General features: G+C 35.4%; 1 protein-coding gene across 1 annotated transcript in view; it reads right to left on the bottom strand.

The window, feature by feature from the left end:
* The window catches only part of LOC143240573 (elongation factor-like GTPase 1), a 201302-nt gene that overhangs the window by 15940 nt on the left and 168856 nt on the right, over positions 1–16506 (bottom strand). The window contains exon 19 of the mRNA XM_076483233.1: positions 6680–6864. Coding sequence (XP_076339348.1) covers positions 6680–6864 — 185 coding nt within the window. The remainder of the gene's footprint in view (positions 1–6679; positions 6865–16506) is intronic.

Here is a 16506-nt window from a genome sequence, read left to right as displayed (position 1 = left end):
TCTAATTGCATATCAGATCAAACCAGAAAATTTATGTCACTGACTCTAGTACTTGTCAAATCCTAAAAGATTTATATTGATTTAAATAAGTAGACTACGAAGTCTGAGGTTCAAACTCCCCTCTCCGGAAGTTATATATAATTCCCTCACAGCCTTCGATCTTTCGTCAAATTAGACGTGTATTACGATAGTTGGGTATTATCACAGTATTACGATAGTTGGGTATTATCACAGTATTACTATAGTTGGGTATTATCACAGTATTACGATAGTTGGGTATTATCACAGTATTACGATAGTTGTGTATTATCAAAGTATTACGATAGTTGGGTATTGTCACACGCCATGATTCACATAAAATTAAATTTGGGTTTCAATACTCGAGCGGAAACTTGCCGAGAATTTAAACGCGGGTTGTGGGGGCGCTCGAAGCAGAATAACAACAAATTAGTAGATTCTTTTAAATATTACATTTATCTGAATCTACTGAAATGAGTTCTGGGATAAAATACGAAAAGACTTAATACAGAGAAAAAAAAATCTAAAAATAATTTCGCTTGTTTTTCTTTTGACTATTTTTTTTTTATTTCTGTCTTAACTTATTCATGGCATAATTTTTCGAGCTTAGCGCTTAAAAGCGGTACCCTCTCCCACATATAATCTGTATTATTCTCTACTTATATAAAAAGCGAAGTAAATTTTTCCTTTCATGTCCTCACCGAATATAGTCCTTCGCTGCTAACTTAAGCTGTTCTGCAACAATATATGTAGAATTTGTTGTTTTACAATTCTACTGTTATCTAATGCTTCGTAGGAAAAGTTATGTAATTTACGTAAAGCTAACTTTAACCTAAACTGGACAGAGTTTATTGACTGAGGCTTCAGTTTTAAACACAAGCATACAAGGAAAAATTGCACAAAGCAGATAGCAAGTTACAAAAACAGTACAATCTCAAAGATACCGCACTGAGCTGTAGATGTTTATTGTACAGTCAGCCGTCCCTACTGTCGAAGTGATAGGCTTAAAGGAATACAGTCAGCTCCTCTAATCACCATCTCTTGTCAGGAATATGACACTCACGCTTTTAACGCACCCACAACCCCAGCATGCTGAGCACAATGTTTTGTTTTCAGTAATTAGACGTAAACCTTGGAATCACATTTCCACATAACGGCACACTCGACCCAACCCACAAAATGAGGGTTCACTTTATACCAAAACGTATATTATAAATATTTTGAACAGGGCTTCTCACATAAACCACACCCCTAAGCGCATGAAGGCTAAAGGGCAAAATCAGAAACCTCTATAATTCAGATATAAATGTTCAAATTTGGAGCTACTAACCAGTTAGAAGATAACAACCACAAGTGATAACACAAGAGCCTTATCTGCTTCTGTAAGTCGAATAACATAGTTGATTATTACTTTGATAAAGCATTCACAAGTAAAAGTGCTAGGCTTGTTCAAATTTATCACGTCTCCAACATCGGACCATTCCCAGGTCGCCAGTAGTCCACGCCCAACACTTATCACTTTCATCAAGTTAACGGCTTACAGCTTGTACAAAGTCAAAAATATCGCACAAAACATGACTTAATTACTGTCTTAAGACAAGACAACTTTGTTAACTGACAACATTTAAATACAATATAGGTATTACAAAGTTTGCGCGGTATATAGCTGTTTAAACATTGCTTCTTACCATAGGAAAGAATGACCACAAACTGTACCTTAGTTTTCACTGTTAAAGTAGGTTCACTACCTAAACGTTACAGTATGTATGCCCACAAAATGATGAATAGAGCCCACCTCAGCCTCCTCACTGAGACTGGAGCCGCCCCTGTACTATTTCATTTTTTTTATTATAAATGTGTCCTTAAATCAAAAACTTAAAGAAGCAACAACAACAGGTACACAATAACCAGCATAAAACTATTTTAATAGATAAATGACAGTTAATCAACTCTAGAGTAACTTATTGTAACTTCTAATTATTATTAACTAAACCAATTAAATAATTAAGTATATAAATAGTTAATCAACACTAAAATAACTTCTTATAACCTCTAATTATTACTAATTAAATTAACCGATTAGATAATTAAGTATATAAATAGTTAATCAACACTAGAATAACTTCTTATAACCTCTAATTATTACTAAATTAACCGATTAGATAATTAAGTATATAAATAGTTAATCAACTCTAGAGTAACTTATTATAACCTCTAATTATTACTAAATTAACCGATTAGATAATTAAGTATATAAATAGTTAATCAACTCTAGAGTAACTTCTTAGAACCTCTAATTATTACTAAATTAACCGATTAGATAATTAAGTATATAAATAGTTAATCAACTCTAGAGTAACTTCTTAGAACCTCTAATTATTACTAAATTAACCGATTAGATAATTAAGTATATAAATAGTTAATCAACTCTAGAGTAACTTCTTAGAACCTCTAATTATTACTAAATTAACCGATTAGATAATTAAGTATATAAATAGTTAATCAACTCTAGAGTAACTTCTTAGAACCTCTAATTATTACTAAATTAACCGATTAGATAATTAAGTATATAAATAGTTAATCAACTCTAGAGTAACTTCTTAGAACCTCTAATTATTACTAAATTAACCGATTAGATAATAAAGTATATAAATAGTTAATCAACTCTAGAGTAACTTATTATAACCTCTAATTATTACTAAATTAACCGATTAGATAATTAAGTATATAAATAGTTAATCAACTCTAGAGTAACTTATTATAACCTCTAATTATTACTAAATTAACCGATTAGATAATTAAGTATATAAATAGTTAATCAACTCTAGAGTAACTCATTATAACCTCTAATTATTACTAAATTAACCGATTAGCTAAGTAAGTATATAAATAGTTAATCAACACTAGAATAACTTCTTATAACCTCTAATTATTACTAAATTAACCGATTAGCTAATTAAGTATATAAATAGTTAATCAACTCTAGAATAACTTCTTATAACCTCTAATTATTACTAAATTAACCGATTAGATTAACAATAACCAATCAACATATATAGCAAAGTAAAATATCAACTTATTATAAGCACTAATGATAGATGAATATACGAGCTGTCACATTTACTTTCAGAGCAGTATGTGTGAATTAAATATATAGGTTAATATTTTTAAGATAATATTCATATCCTTATATCCCGCAGACAATGTACAGTAAAATGTTAAGCAACTATCCTTGTTTTTCCTCTCTAAATGTCTGCTTTTAGAGAATCTATATTTCATATAATACCTCAAACACTCAGCTACTAGCTCACGAAATAAGAGCCTCAATGCGAAAAATATTTTCAATAAGTTTTACACCAAAAATATTTTCAACTACGAAATTAATTCAACTTTAACATGGAAGCAATGTTAAATTTTCTATAAATACAAATGTTTCCCCCTTAAGAAACATCGTTGGCCTTCTGCCTCGTTTTTTGTTGTTGTTGTTTGTGGGTTTTTTGTTGTTGTTTTTCAGGAAAGGGAGTGCAGAGTATTTCGTGGTAATGAAATATCAGTTTTTCTTTATTGTTCGTTAAGAACAATTACCGATAACTGGAAAAAGTTAAATTTCGTGTAATCATCGGAGATAAAAAAAATAACAACTTAGGCACCCTGGTGGGCGTTGCCTAGAAACTGCCGGGAATACAGCAATAATATGAAGTTAGAAAACGCGAAAACCTGAAATTTCTAAAGGCTCTAGAAATCCGAAGTTTTTAAACCCTTAATGCTTTAGGAAGATGTTTGTGGAGTCACTCCCTGTCATAAAAGTTTAGGGAGTGTCCCAAGTACTGCACGAGAGAACCTGTCAACACAAGCTGATGGGAGACTTCAAAGGAGTGGGTTAGTGTAAAAAATGTACCTGGCAAAGCCTACTAGTAAACACACGGAAGTCCTGCACCTGCAGGAGTTCTAAAAAGGATACTTGACAATAAGTTTCTAACGTTCCCACAACTACCCATGATCAGCATATATCACTACGTACGCGACATGTTTCGGGAATTTAATAAATAAACTGGCTCTTTGGAATGAAGCATGAAGCTACAGAATGGGCTATCTGTTCTCTGCCCACCACGGGTATCGAATCCCCTTTTCAGCGTTATAAGTCCACAGCTATACCGCTGTGCCATTGGAGAAAGCTAATACATGAAAGAGCGATTGGTTTGTTCTAAATTTCGCACAAAACTACACGAGGGCTTTGAACACTAGTCGTCTCTAAGTTACTGATGAATGACTAGAGGGAAGGTAGTTAGCCACCACAACCCACCGCCAAATCTTGGGCTACTTTTACACCAACGGATAATAGCATTGACTGTCACATTATAACGCCACCCACGGCCAAAAGGGCGAGCATATTTGGTGGGACGACGATTTGAACCCGCGACCCTCAGATTGCGAGTACTAACCACCTGGCCAGCCTTAATATACGACTATTTATATTAAACACGAACAGACAAATTGATCTAAAAATAATTATACTTCTAAAGGTCGTACAGAAACTTGGATGACAACTAACGAAGATTATTTTTACAAGGAAGAAATCATCGTGTGAGGGTCATAATATAGGAAAGTAACCAAACATCTGTACAAATATATATTTCAGTCTTCTAGAAAGAAGACCCCAATACATACTGAAATATTTACTATTCCATGTAAGTTTCAATGACAGACAAAACCACTTGTAGTACTTGTAATTCTATCTTAAGGTCCCGAACTTGGCGTTAAACCAAATTTTCTTACGATTCTAGGAACAACGCCTCTGAGTCAGAAAGGTTTATCTCTTCACTCATACATTTTGTTTATATGCGCTTTCTAAACGCTACTGTAGAGAAAGGAAAACCTAAAACTTCGTACGACAATAATACAAACTTTAAAAACGCGAAAGACGCAAGTTCGTCAAATTTGAAGAAATTCAAACATTTGAAACATTGCCTGGACTCAACTAGGCACAACTTCCTAGATAATTAGGGCACTCCACTAGTAACCTGTGGGTCGTGAGTTTGAATCCCGTCACAAAACGTGCTTTCCATTCCGGTAGCGTTATAACCGGATAGTCAATCTCACTGTTCGTCAGTAAACAGTGGCTCAAAAGTTGGCGGAGAGTGTGATGAATTGCTGTCTCCCTTCTAAGTTAGATACGAGTAACTTAGATAGCCTCCATTAGTTTTGTCCAACAACGCGTTGAAATCAAGGTGATTAATCTCTTATATGTCCCATGATACACTCTTACAGCTTCTCTATGAATTACAAAGCCACGTCAGCGACCTCTATGATTCAGTTGTAATAATCTCTAATTTTGAACTGGCCAGAGGGAGGACAATCATTTAGCAAAATCCACCTACACAAGACGTTTTCAATCGAACAACAGAGCTGACTATCACTTTTATCACAATCGATGTCTGTTCATGTCTTTAACCATGGATTTTCCGGTAACCGCATACACTAATTTACATCCAGTACTATATCTTATACTGGTCTAGTAGTAACCACACACACGAACTTACGTTCTGTAATATATTTTAGACTGGTCTAGCAGTAACCACACACACTAACTTACATTCAATAATATATTCTAGACTGGCATAGTAGTAACCACATACATTTACTTACATCCAAGACTAAATTTTATACTGGTCTAGTAGTAACCACATACATTAACTTGCATCCAGTACTATATTTTATATCGGTCTTGTAGTAACCTGTCCCCCGCTAGTACAGCGGTAAGCCTACGGATTTACAACGCTAAAATCAGGGGTTCGATTACCGTCGGTGGATTCAGCAGATAGCCCGATGTGGCTTTGTTATACGAAAACAAACTAGTAGTAACCACACACACTAACTTACATTCTGTAATATATTTTATACTAGTAACCACATACACTAACGTACATTCAGTAATATAAAGTTGAATAATTTTTTTAGTTATTTGAGATAACAATAACATTCAAAATATCATCTGAAGACTTGTAAGTTTTTTTTAAGTCAATTATTATTTTCATTACTTACATTATTTATCAACTAACAATTATTTATTTATTAACTAACAATATAGACGTAGCAACAAATAATATTTGTTATTATTAATTTTGATTTTAGTTACACTTGAAATAACACTTTCAGGAGTCCTTCGGAAGTACATCTGGTAATATAATATTACTAGATGTATTTCTACTGTTTCTAGTGTAAATAAAACCAAAATTACGAGTCACAAATATTATTATTTCTTGTTTTTAAAGTTCATATGTCATGCTGTGTTGTAGCTTACAGAGTGCCTAATTCTTCTTGTGATTCATAGCATGCGCACCTTTTACTGACGATATGACAGTAATAATCGGTTAAGTGTTTGCTGGCTGGCTGAATAACAGACAACACACAACTGTAGAGTGGTTCGAGTGAATAAAACAGCTGACTCTACCAGACCTTCGGCTTTCAGGAAAATTATATAGTAATAACGCAGGTGGTATAAGGCCCAGTAATAGCTAAACACAATCTGGAAAAAATATGACTAAATACAACTTTGTAAAGCTAGGGTATAAAAATTAATAACGACTGAATTTGTATCAATCATATTTTAAGTAGATTGTTATTAACAAAACAATTATCTGAAGAAAAACAATTTTATTACCTCCCAGTGGCTGAAGACAAGCTGTGGCATAGCCAATCCGCTTGTCTGTTTTCTAATCTCGTTGCAAAAATCAAAACTTTCTATAACTGGCAGTACCGCTGTGACGTTGAATGTCTGGGAGCCCTCCTGTATATCACCACTCAACACCCGTCCATGCCTCCTTCCTAAAACCGCATACATCTTACCTAGAGAGATGTACATTAATGTACATTACTAAAAAAAAAAAATACAATAACTATGTATCACAATTTGGGTTGAATGAATATTTGTAGATGTTTTAAAAAGCATATTAAGAAAAATTAGGGTAAAATATTTACTTCAATAACGTGAGAGTCATTCAGACAATAAACAATAAAAATATTTTGAAATTAAGTACCAATTAGTAATAAGCTATCTTACTACTACACTTACAAAGTAAGGACCACAAATGTTCCTCAGGTGATAAACCCAGATCAACACGATCTGTCGCAAACAGACTTCTCGTTTATTTGGTTGGTTCAGGGGATCAACACACAGGGGATCAAGTCTCGTATTTTAGCGTTGTAAGTCTACAATTTACCGCTTCCCCATTTGGGGACAGATGCTGAGAACGATGACGTCATAAATTTTATCACATGAAAACAAAACTCATTTCCTTTCTGCTCTATAAACGAGTGCTAGTTGTCTATCTCAGACCAGAGTCGACATCATTGTTATAAGATGAACACCCCAAGAAGGCTGGAAGTAATGTGTTATTTCGGACTGTTTATAATAATTTGTTGTTGTTTTTTGAAAGAATGTCTTGAGAAATTAGGCCATTTTATGAAACATAAGCTCGTTGGAGATACTGTATTACTTCCTTTCTAAAATATAAAGTTTTATATCGTTAACGTAATAAACAGGATGGCAGATACACTTTTGTTTTAATTTTAAAGGAAACAAAAAAAAAAGCTATCTTATGTTGTAAAGGTATCTATTTCATACAGTCATTAAAACTGTTCACTTCCTCTATCATGTCACGTGAAACAAACGCCTGGAATAACACAACGAACCGTCGTTTATTTATCTTATTCTTAGAGGATGACGTATGACAACTTAATGAAACGTTTTACACAAAATGTGGTCTAATTAATCCCTAAGTACCACCTGAAACGGAAGTTGAAAATCTCACGATTTCTTTGTAAAATACCCGACATACACCAGACTGAGAAAAAATATGGTAATATTTTCTGTTCCCTTAAAAACATCCTTACGTGTGTTGCATAATTTACGGAATTAATCAACACAATAATAGGACACTCTGTCACTCTTAGCGGAGAAACGGAAACATTGTTACCATTTTGATCACGTGCTGAATTTCGTACAACTAAAGTTCCGAAAATGGTCACCCTCTAACGTGCTAATGAGCAGCAGCATGCACGCATCTGATTGGTAAAGCCCTGTTTAGGGCAACAAGTCTAATACGTTTTCTCCAATTACACGCTTCGCAATGTATCTCATTAAAGTTAAACAGCGTGATGGTTTAGGCCCTTCTGATAGCCCTCGTGAAACGAATATAAATTAGCAAAAAAATAAAATAAAATCTGCAGAGGGAAAAACAAACAAACAAATCTGCTCACAACTTCTCAGATAAAACCCAACACCAAACAAACATACAAAACTTAAAGTTACATACCTTAGAATTGTGAGAACAGAGCATGGGATTTATACTCTTCAAAAAAAGAAACGCAAAAGGCAAAATATGAGACAAATTGTTAACAAGTTTATTCCGGGTAGTTCTGTATGACATGAGTGAAACTTTGCACATTCACTGCTGAACATCCAAAGTCTGCAAAGGCGAAGTCCACGCTCACTAGTTGAAGTTTAACGTCACTCAACGTCAATAACGAGTATGCCCCCCGTGAGCATCAATAACTGCTTGGCATCTCCTGTCCATGGAAGCGATGAGATGACGAATCACATCCTGTGGAATGGCTGTCCACTCAGCTTGCAAAGCTGCTGCAAGCTGAGGTACAGTCTGCTGTTGAGGTTGTCGCCGTCACAGACGTCGGTCCGACTCTTCCCAAAGATGTTCGATGGGGTTTAAATCTGGTGATCTGGAGGGCCAGGGAAGAACGTTGATGTTGTGGTTTCTCAAGAAGATAGTGGTGAGTCGGGCTGTGTGAGGACGGGCGTTGTCATGTTCAAAAACGTCGTTGACGTTCACCATGATGGGTTGCACATGGGGCCTAAGAATCTCGTCGACGGTTGCGTACGGTCTGATCGGAAATCCTACGCAGCCCTGGTATGGTTGAGTAAGTAGACGTTGCAGTGGTGGTTCTATCCCGAAGGTGACGTAACCGGATGTTGCGATCTTGTGCGGGCGTGATCACACGAGGTCTGCCATATCGTGGACGGTCACGAGTTGATCCATGTTGTTGGTGACGATTCCATAGCTTGTGATAGTGCTTTGGTGGACATTCACAGCTCTGGCAACATCTGATCGAGATTCGCCTGCTTTCAAGCGACCAATGACGTTGTTGCGTTGTGCTTCAGTCAGTCTTGGCGTAACTGTATTGCGTGTCAGTGGCTTAACACTGAGCTATGGAAACCGAAAACCCATCACTTTTATAGGGATTTTGCACATGTTGCACTTGCAGATCTCTCAAACAAATTTATTGGACACGCATGCGTTTTGGCGAAAAATCCGATGTTTTCCTCCGTTTTCAAAGTGCACAACTTTTATTGTCATTTTGGTCTGACAATCAGTGCCTTAACACGTGTAACATCACATACTCTGAGCTTGTAACGTTATTACATATATTTCTCTTTAAAATAACAAAAATATCCCTTTTGCGTTTCTTGTTTTGAAGAGTATAGTTTCTTTTCAACATCTATTGTTTAAATGACGTCACATTGCAAAAGACATTTTAACACGAGTAAGATTTCTTTTATACTTGGTAATCACGTTGTTTTCACTATTTCCATATTCTGGTTTCAACAACGAATTAATAACAATGTAGAACGTACATACTTTGTAGTTTGTTAGTGTATGCTGCCATATTGGGACATCATTCTAATATAAAGAGTAGTTTCTAAAAACCTAGCAACTATTATCTACAGCAGAACAGAGAAAATACTTGTTAGAGAATTCTGTAATGAATATTTTCTTTTTACATACATGAATTGAGAATAGAATAACAATATTTTTGTAGTTAATGAAAAATCTATCTTGTCGTTTATTACAAATGAAAAAAAAAAACGCTAGAAAAAAGAAAACCCAACAAGATAGAGATGGATGTAGACATATCACTTGATTGGCTAATGATTATATAGAGATGGATGTAGACATATCACTTGATTGGCTAATGATTATATAGAGATGGATGTAGACATATCACTTGATTGGCTAATGATTATATAGAGATGGATGTAGACATATCACTTGATTGGCTAATGATTATATAGAGATGGATGTAGACATATCACTTGATTGGCTAATGATTATATAGAGATGGATGTAGACATATCACTTGATTGACTAATGATTATATAGAGATGGAAGTGGACATATCACTTGATTGGTTAATGATAAGATAGAGATGAAAGTGGACATATCACTTGATTGGCTAATGATTAGATAGAGATGGATGTAGATATATCACTTGATTGGCTAATGATTAGATAGAGATGGAAGTAGGCGTATCACTTGATTGGCTAATGATTATATAGCAGAATAAGCCGTCTGAACTCTTCTTGGATAATAAAATCCCCACATTACCGGCTTCCCCACTGCATCTATCAAAATCTTGGTGTTAAATGGAATCTCAGCTTTCGTCAATAAACCTTTTCTTTAATCAACTCTATAAAACTAACTCATGAACGTTTTATAACAGAATAACATTTTACCATTTGAAACACTGGTTATATTTATCTTGCTGGTGAGGAAGCCAATAATGTGAGGATTATATTGTCCAAGAAAAATCGAGACACCTTAGTCTGCTATGTTATCATCAGCCAGATCATTGATTGTCCAGTGCCATCCTTATCTTGTTTTGTTCCTTTTTCCAAGTTCAGTAGCCAGCCCTTGCACAGCTTTTTATTTTGCAATATTTTTTTATTTGTACTTGTTTGTTTACTATTTTTATAAAAAGGCAAACGTGGGTTACTAAGTTATAGTGTATTTTAAATATTTATTATTATAAGTTTTGCACATAAGAATAATAAAATAGGTAACAGAAGATCGTTAAGACTATTTTCCTCTAACATATGGTGATAAAATTACACTTATGGAATTAGGAAGGTACTATTGGCTTGTTTTCGACTTTGAAACGCTCTGGATAGCTGAAAAGCGGTATATACAGCGGAGATAGAGCAACTACACTAAGTAGCTCTTCATATCTAGATTCTTATAACCTGTAGAGAAGAAAAATTAGATATACTTTGCATTGCTTTAATAGAGGCCATTCCTACATATATAGTGCCAGTGCACTCTCCGATATTAAAAGAGATGAATGCGAACAAAATATAAACATGAACAAGTACGATTAAAGAAAACCAATGATGCTGATTCTAATAATTCACTTATCTAGATATACAGTCATGTGACAAAGTTAGGACACCATATGAAAGTCTGTGTATTTTTGTAACATTTTTGGATATATAGATATTTAATCTCAATTTCAACAATACTGAGAAATTACAGGAATGTAACTAAACAATTAAAACTGAAGAAAAGACTTTTCAAGATCTTCTGTAAATGATATGCTACAAAAATGCATATTCGAACTGAGAAAAAAAGTTAGGACACCCTACCCCCTTAATGCTGGTGTTACCCCATTTGGCTGAAATAACTGCAGTGAGACATTTCTTGTAGCCATCTACAAGTCTCAGACATCGGTCTGAAAAAGTTTGCCCCACTCCTCAATGCAAAATTCTTTCAGCTGTGAGATGTTTGAGGGGTTTCTTGCATGTGCAGCCCGTTTCAAGTTACCCCACAGCATCTCAGTGGAATTGGGATCTGGGCTTTGACTCAGCCATTCCAAGACTCTCCATTTCTTAGTTTTCAGCCAGTCCTTGGTTGATTTACTGGTATGTGTTGGGTCATTATCGTGTTGCAGGGTCCAGTTCCGCTTCAGCTTTAATTTTCTTACAGATGGTCTCACATGATCCTCAAGCACTCTCTGATACATAGAAGAATTCATGGTGGATTCTATGATTGTGAGCTGTCCAGGTCCTGCTGCAGCAAAGCAGTCCCAAACCATGACACTTCCACCTCCATGCTTCACAGTTGGTATGAGGTTCTTTTCCTGGAATGCTGTGTTTGCTTTACGCCAAACATGTCCTCTGTTCTGGTGTCCAAATAATTCAGTTTTGGACTAATCTGTCCAAAGAACATTATTCCAGAAGTCCTGGTCTATGTCTACATTCTCTCTGGCAAACTTCAGTCTGGTCTTCATGTTTCTCTTAGAGAGCAAAGGTTTCCTCCTTGCACACCTCCCATGCAAGTTAAACTTGTGCAGTCTCTTTCTGATTGCAGACGCATGCACTTTCACATCAACAGTAGCCAGAGCCTACTGTAGGTCCCGTGATGACATGTTAGGGTGCTTGGAGACCTCTTTTAGCATCTTGCGGTCTGCTCGAGGTGAACTTGCTTGGACGACCAGACCTGGGCATGTTGGCAGTTGTTTTGAAAGCCCTCCAATTGTAGACTATTTTCCGGACAGTGGAATGGCTGATTTCAAAATCCTTTAGGACCTTCTTACATCCTTTACAAGACTCGTAAGCTGCTAAAATTTTCTTTCTGAAGACCTCAGACAGCTCTTTTGCTCTCACCAAGGTTTTCACTCTCACTTCAACTGTCAGAAGCACACCAAACTAAATGTCTGAGGATTAAATAGGGCAAGCCTCATTCAAAATGCTGAGTAACAATCTTCTAATCATATGCAACAGGTGTGATACACCTGTGTATGAGTTGAGTCATTTTAAGTGGGAAGAGATATAAGGGTGTTCTAACTTTTTCCTCAGTTAGAATATGCATTTTTGTAGAATTACATTTACAGAAGATCTTGAAAAGTCTTTTCTTCAGTTTTAATAGTTTAGTTGTATTCCTATAATCTCTCAGTATTGTTGAAATTGAGGTTAAATATATATATCAAAAAATGTTACAAAAATACACAGGCTTTCACAGGGTGTCCTAACTTTTTCACATGACTGTACATTTTACCGTTATAACAAACGGTTTACAACAATTCTTTCTCAAACCATTTTTGTTGTTGTTTTGACAGTTGCGTTGATTTTTTAATAAGTACAACTGTTTACAATGTTTTAACGTAATCTTCTTAACAGTCAACATGAAAAATAATTAAAATTATTCTTACCTAATAATTGTGAATACATATCAGTAATATAACTACTGAACAGTCTGTTACCAGGTAAACGTATGTAGTATGATTTTTTCCCACCCACATCATTAAGCCTAAACATTGATGAAAAGCATTTTCTATGGTCTGTCTGTCAGTTTGCGCAATAATTTGAGACTTGATTGGTTACTATAATCGAAAAATATAAATACAGAAAACTATGGGTTTTAAAAATATAAGGTATTTAATAATAATATGAGGCCACCAATCTGAAGTAAAAGCAAAAATTAAAGTGATACCAAAATTCTCTGTTGAACACCTTTAACGTTCGGCTGTTCCACATGACCAAAACAAAGAAAAGGACCCAGATGCTTATAGTATCTGTTTCAGAATAAAAACGCCCCCAGTGGCTCAGCGGTACGTCTGCGGACTTACAACGCTAAAAACCGGGTTTCGATACCCGTGGTGGGCAGAGCCCATTGTGTAGCTTTGTGCTTAATTCAAAACAACAACAAAAAAATAAAAAACACTGTAATAAAAATGTGTTTCCTCTTACTATCAAAATATCAAACAGATGTAGATGGCCAATGTGATTTATATATGTCTGACCTCATTGCCACAGACTGTCCGCAACAGATGCCAACAAACTATCCAGTGTATGTGGGTGAAGCTATCAAATGATTAGTTTCAGTACTTAACAGAGAAACTGTTATTTTTTTTTTAAACATGTATATGTGATATATAATATTTAAACTAATTCCTAATTTTGAAGTGGAAAACATCACCCACTAGTTAGTTATTTTTTTTACCAATGAACAATGGGATTAACCGTTATGATATTGCGCGCTAAGGTCGAAAGGACAAATATATTCGGCAATGAGATTCAAACTCGCGACCCTCAGATTGCGAGTCGAATGTCCTAAACAGTAGCCCAAGCAGGATCCACCATAATACAAAATATTGTACTGTAAGTGTTGCGCTTTAAACGTTGTTCCTTAAGAAAATATAACTGTGAGAATAATATGACTTATAGTTAATAGATGAGCCTGTCTATATTTTCTGTTCAACAAAAGCCATACTACAACTTAAAACAACTCCAGTTGATTTGTTTGCTTGTTTGTTTATGAATTTCGTGCAAAGTTACACGAGGGCTATCTGTGCTAGCCGTCCCTAATTTAGCAGTGTAAGACTAGAGAGAAGGCAGCTAGTCATCACCACCTACCACCAACTCTTGGGCTACTCTTTTGCCAACAAATAGTGGGATTGACCGTAACATTATAACGCCCTCACGGCTGGAACATATTTAGTGAGATGGGAATTCAAACCCGCGAGGCTCAGATAACGAGTCGAGTACTTTAACCACTTGGCCATGGCAGACAAACTCCAGATGATTAATAACCAATGTTGTAACACATTAGTTCCTCCAGTTTAATCAATCACAAAATTACTTTATCGAAAAAATTTCAACATAAAATTTGTTTTGTTTTTGAATTTCGCGCAAAGCTACTCGAGGGCTATCTGCGCTAGCCATCCCTTATTTAGCAGTGTAAGACTAGAGGGGAGGCAGCTAGTCATCACCACCCACCACCAACTCTTGGGTTACACTCTTTTGCCAACAAATAGTTGGATTGACCGTAACATTATAGCACCCCCACGCCTGGAAGGGCGAGCATGTTTGGTGTGATTCGAACCCGCGACCCTCAGATTACGAATCGAGTGCCTTAACCACCTGGCCATGCCGTGCCCACCATCATAAAGAAAATATGGAATATATTCACGTAGAACGAGAAGATTTTGAAACCAACATATCACAAGTTAACTAACTAACTATATTACATTACATTTTGGTTGCTCAAAATTATCAGAAAACATACGTAAAAAAAAAAAAAAGCCAACATGAAAAATGAATTGTTTTTCATGTTCTCTATAAGATGGCTTACTAACAAATATTGACTTTTATGGTTAATTTCACCTAACTCGGTTGATCAAAACAGACCATTATTTTATAAACATCGTTTCAGTTATGAGACAAATAATACGGACTCACGACATATTGTAGCTGGAATAAAATGATAATTTTATAATGATTCTCATTTTGGTTCTGGTTTTTCGATAAAAAAAAAATTGATAAAAGATATTCATTAATATCCCGTGCTAATATGATAAGCTTTCTTTCTGGACAAGGAAAAACCAACTTCAATAACTCGTTCCCCACAGTTGATAAAATAAAACAACAATAATCACAGTTCGTCTCCTACAAAGCTAGGGTGTCGAAAATGGTGTCTTCCCCTGCTGAGGGGCACTCCTTCTTAGCTGGGGGCTGTCATACATTTAATGAACAAGGTGTGAGTTGGGCTTGCCTAGCTTCTCACTTGTTCCACGTGGGCTCCGAGCTCGAGGCCTTGGAAGTATGTTCTTCTTGTAGACGATGGTGGAGAGTTTGTCTTCCACACCTTCAAGAGTTTCCTCCACTCCTTCCTCTCGTGGATTTTACTTCTCCTCGAGCACGTGCGTTAAGCCAGTATGTTTGTACTCATTGAGCGGTAGAAGTTTTCAGAACAAACAACCAACCTGATTGAACAGATGAATAAATAAATTATGCTGAGCTGACAGGTAATTTAGGTCAAAGTGAATTGATAGAATCAGGATGATCGCCTTGGAAATCACGTTCACGCACACTTAGATAGTCATATCTAAAGCACGTGCCGCGAGAGCTCATCTTATAACAAAAAGGGGACAGAGCACGTGTCACAAACGGTCACGGAAATGGACAAGAGAAACAGGTCTACAATATTAGACCGTTGCACCTGGCTCATTGTTTCACTTATCCAACACATCACTTACATCTGCAGGTGTTCATACACCATATTCTCACCTGGACACCATATAATACAGACATTCAATTCCATGTCCTTAGAAGAGTCTCGCTTTCTAAGAAAAACGAATTCTTTTACGGTGTTATCGCAGATTATTAGAGCAAAGAAATTAATTTTTTGTCGATAATCGTTACGTCACACGAATCCACGATTGTGTTTCCAAAAATGAAAGGCAAAAGTACTGTAAAAATACTGCAGATACAAAGAAATATTGGTTATGATAAACTATTTAACCAAATTATTCTTTCAAAATACGTGTCATCAACATAACTCATAATTCAAATGTTGTTCATGCCTTTAGAAACTAAACAAATTACAATTTTTTTTTATTATTAAGAACTGTCCTACTTCTAACTTTTTTATTATTAAGAACTGTCCAACTTCTAACTGTCCTACTTAACTTTTTATTTTTTTTATTAAGAACTGTCCTACTTCTAACTTTTTTATTATTAAGAACTGTCCTACTTCTAACTTTTTATTATTAAGAACTGTCCTACTTCTAACTTTTTATTATTAAGAACTGTCCTACTTCTAACTTTTTTATTATTAAGAACTGTCCTACTTCTAACTTTTTTATTATTAAGAACTGTCCTACTTCTAACTTTTTATTATTAAGATCTGTCCTACTTCT

The sequence above is a fragment of the Tachypleus tridentatus genome, chromosome 13 (genome assembly GCF_004210375.1).
Source record: "Tachypleus tridentatus isolate NWPU-2018 chromosome 13, ASM421037v1, whole genome shotgun sequence".
In the NCBI taxonomy this organism is placed as follows: domain Eukaryota; kingdom Metazoa; phylum Arthropoda; class Merostomata; order Xiphosura; family Limulidae; genus Tachypleus; species Tachypleus tridentatus.
Note: the sequence above shows the minus strand (reverse complement) of the source record. Positions and strands in the feature narration are given on the sequence as shown.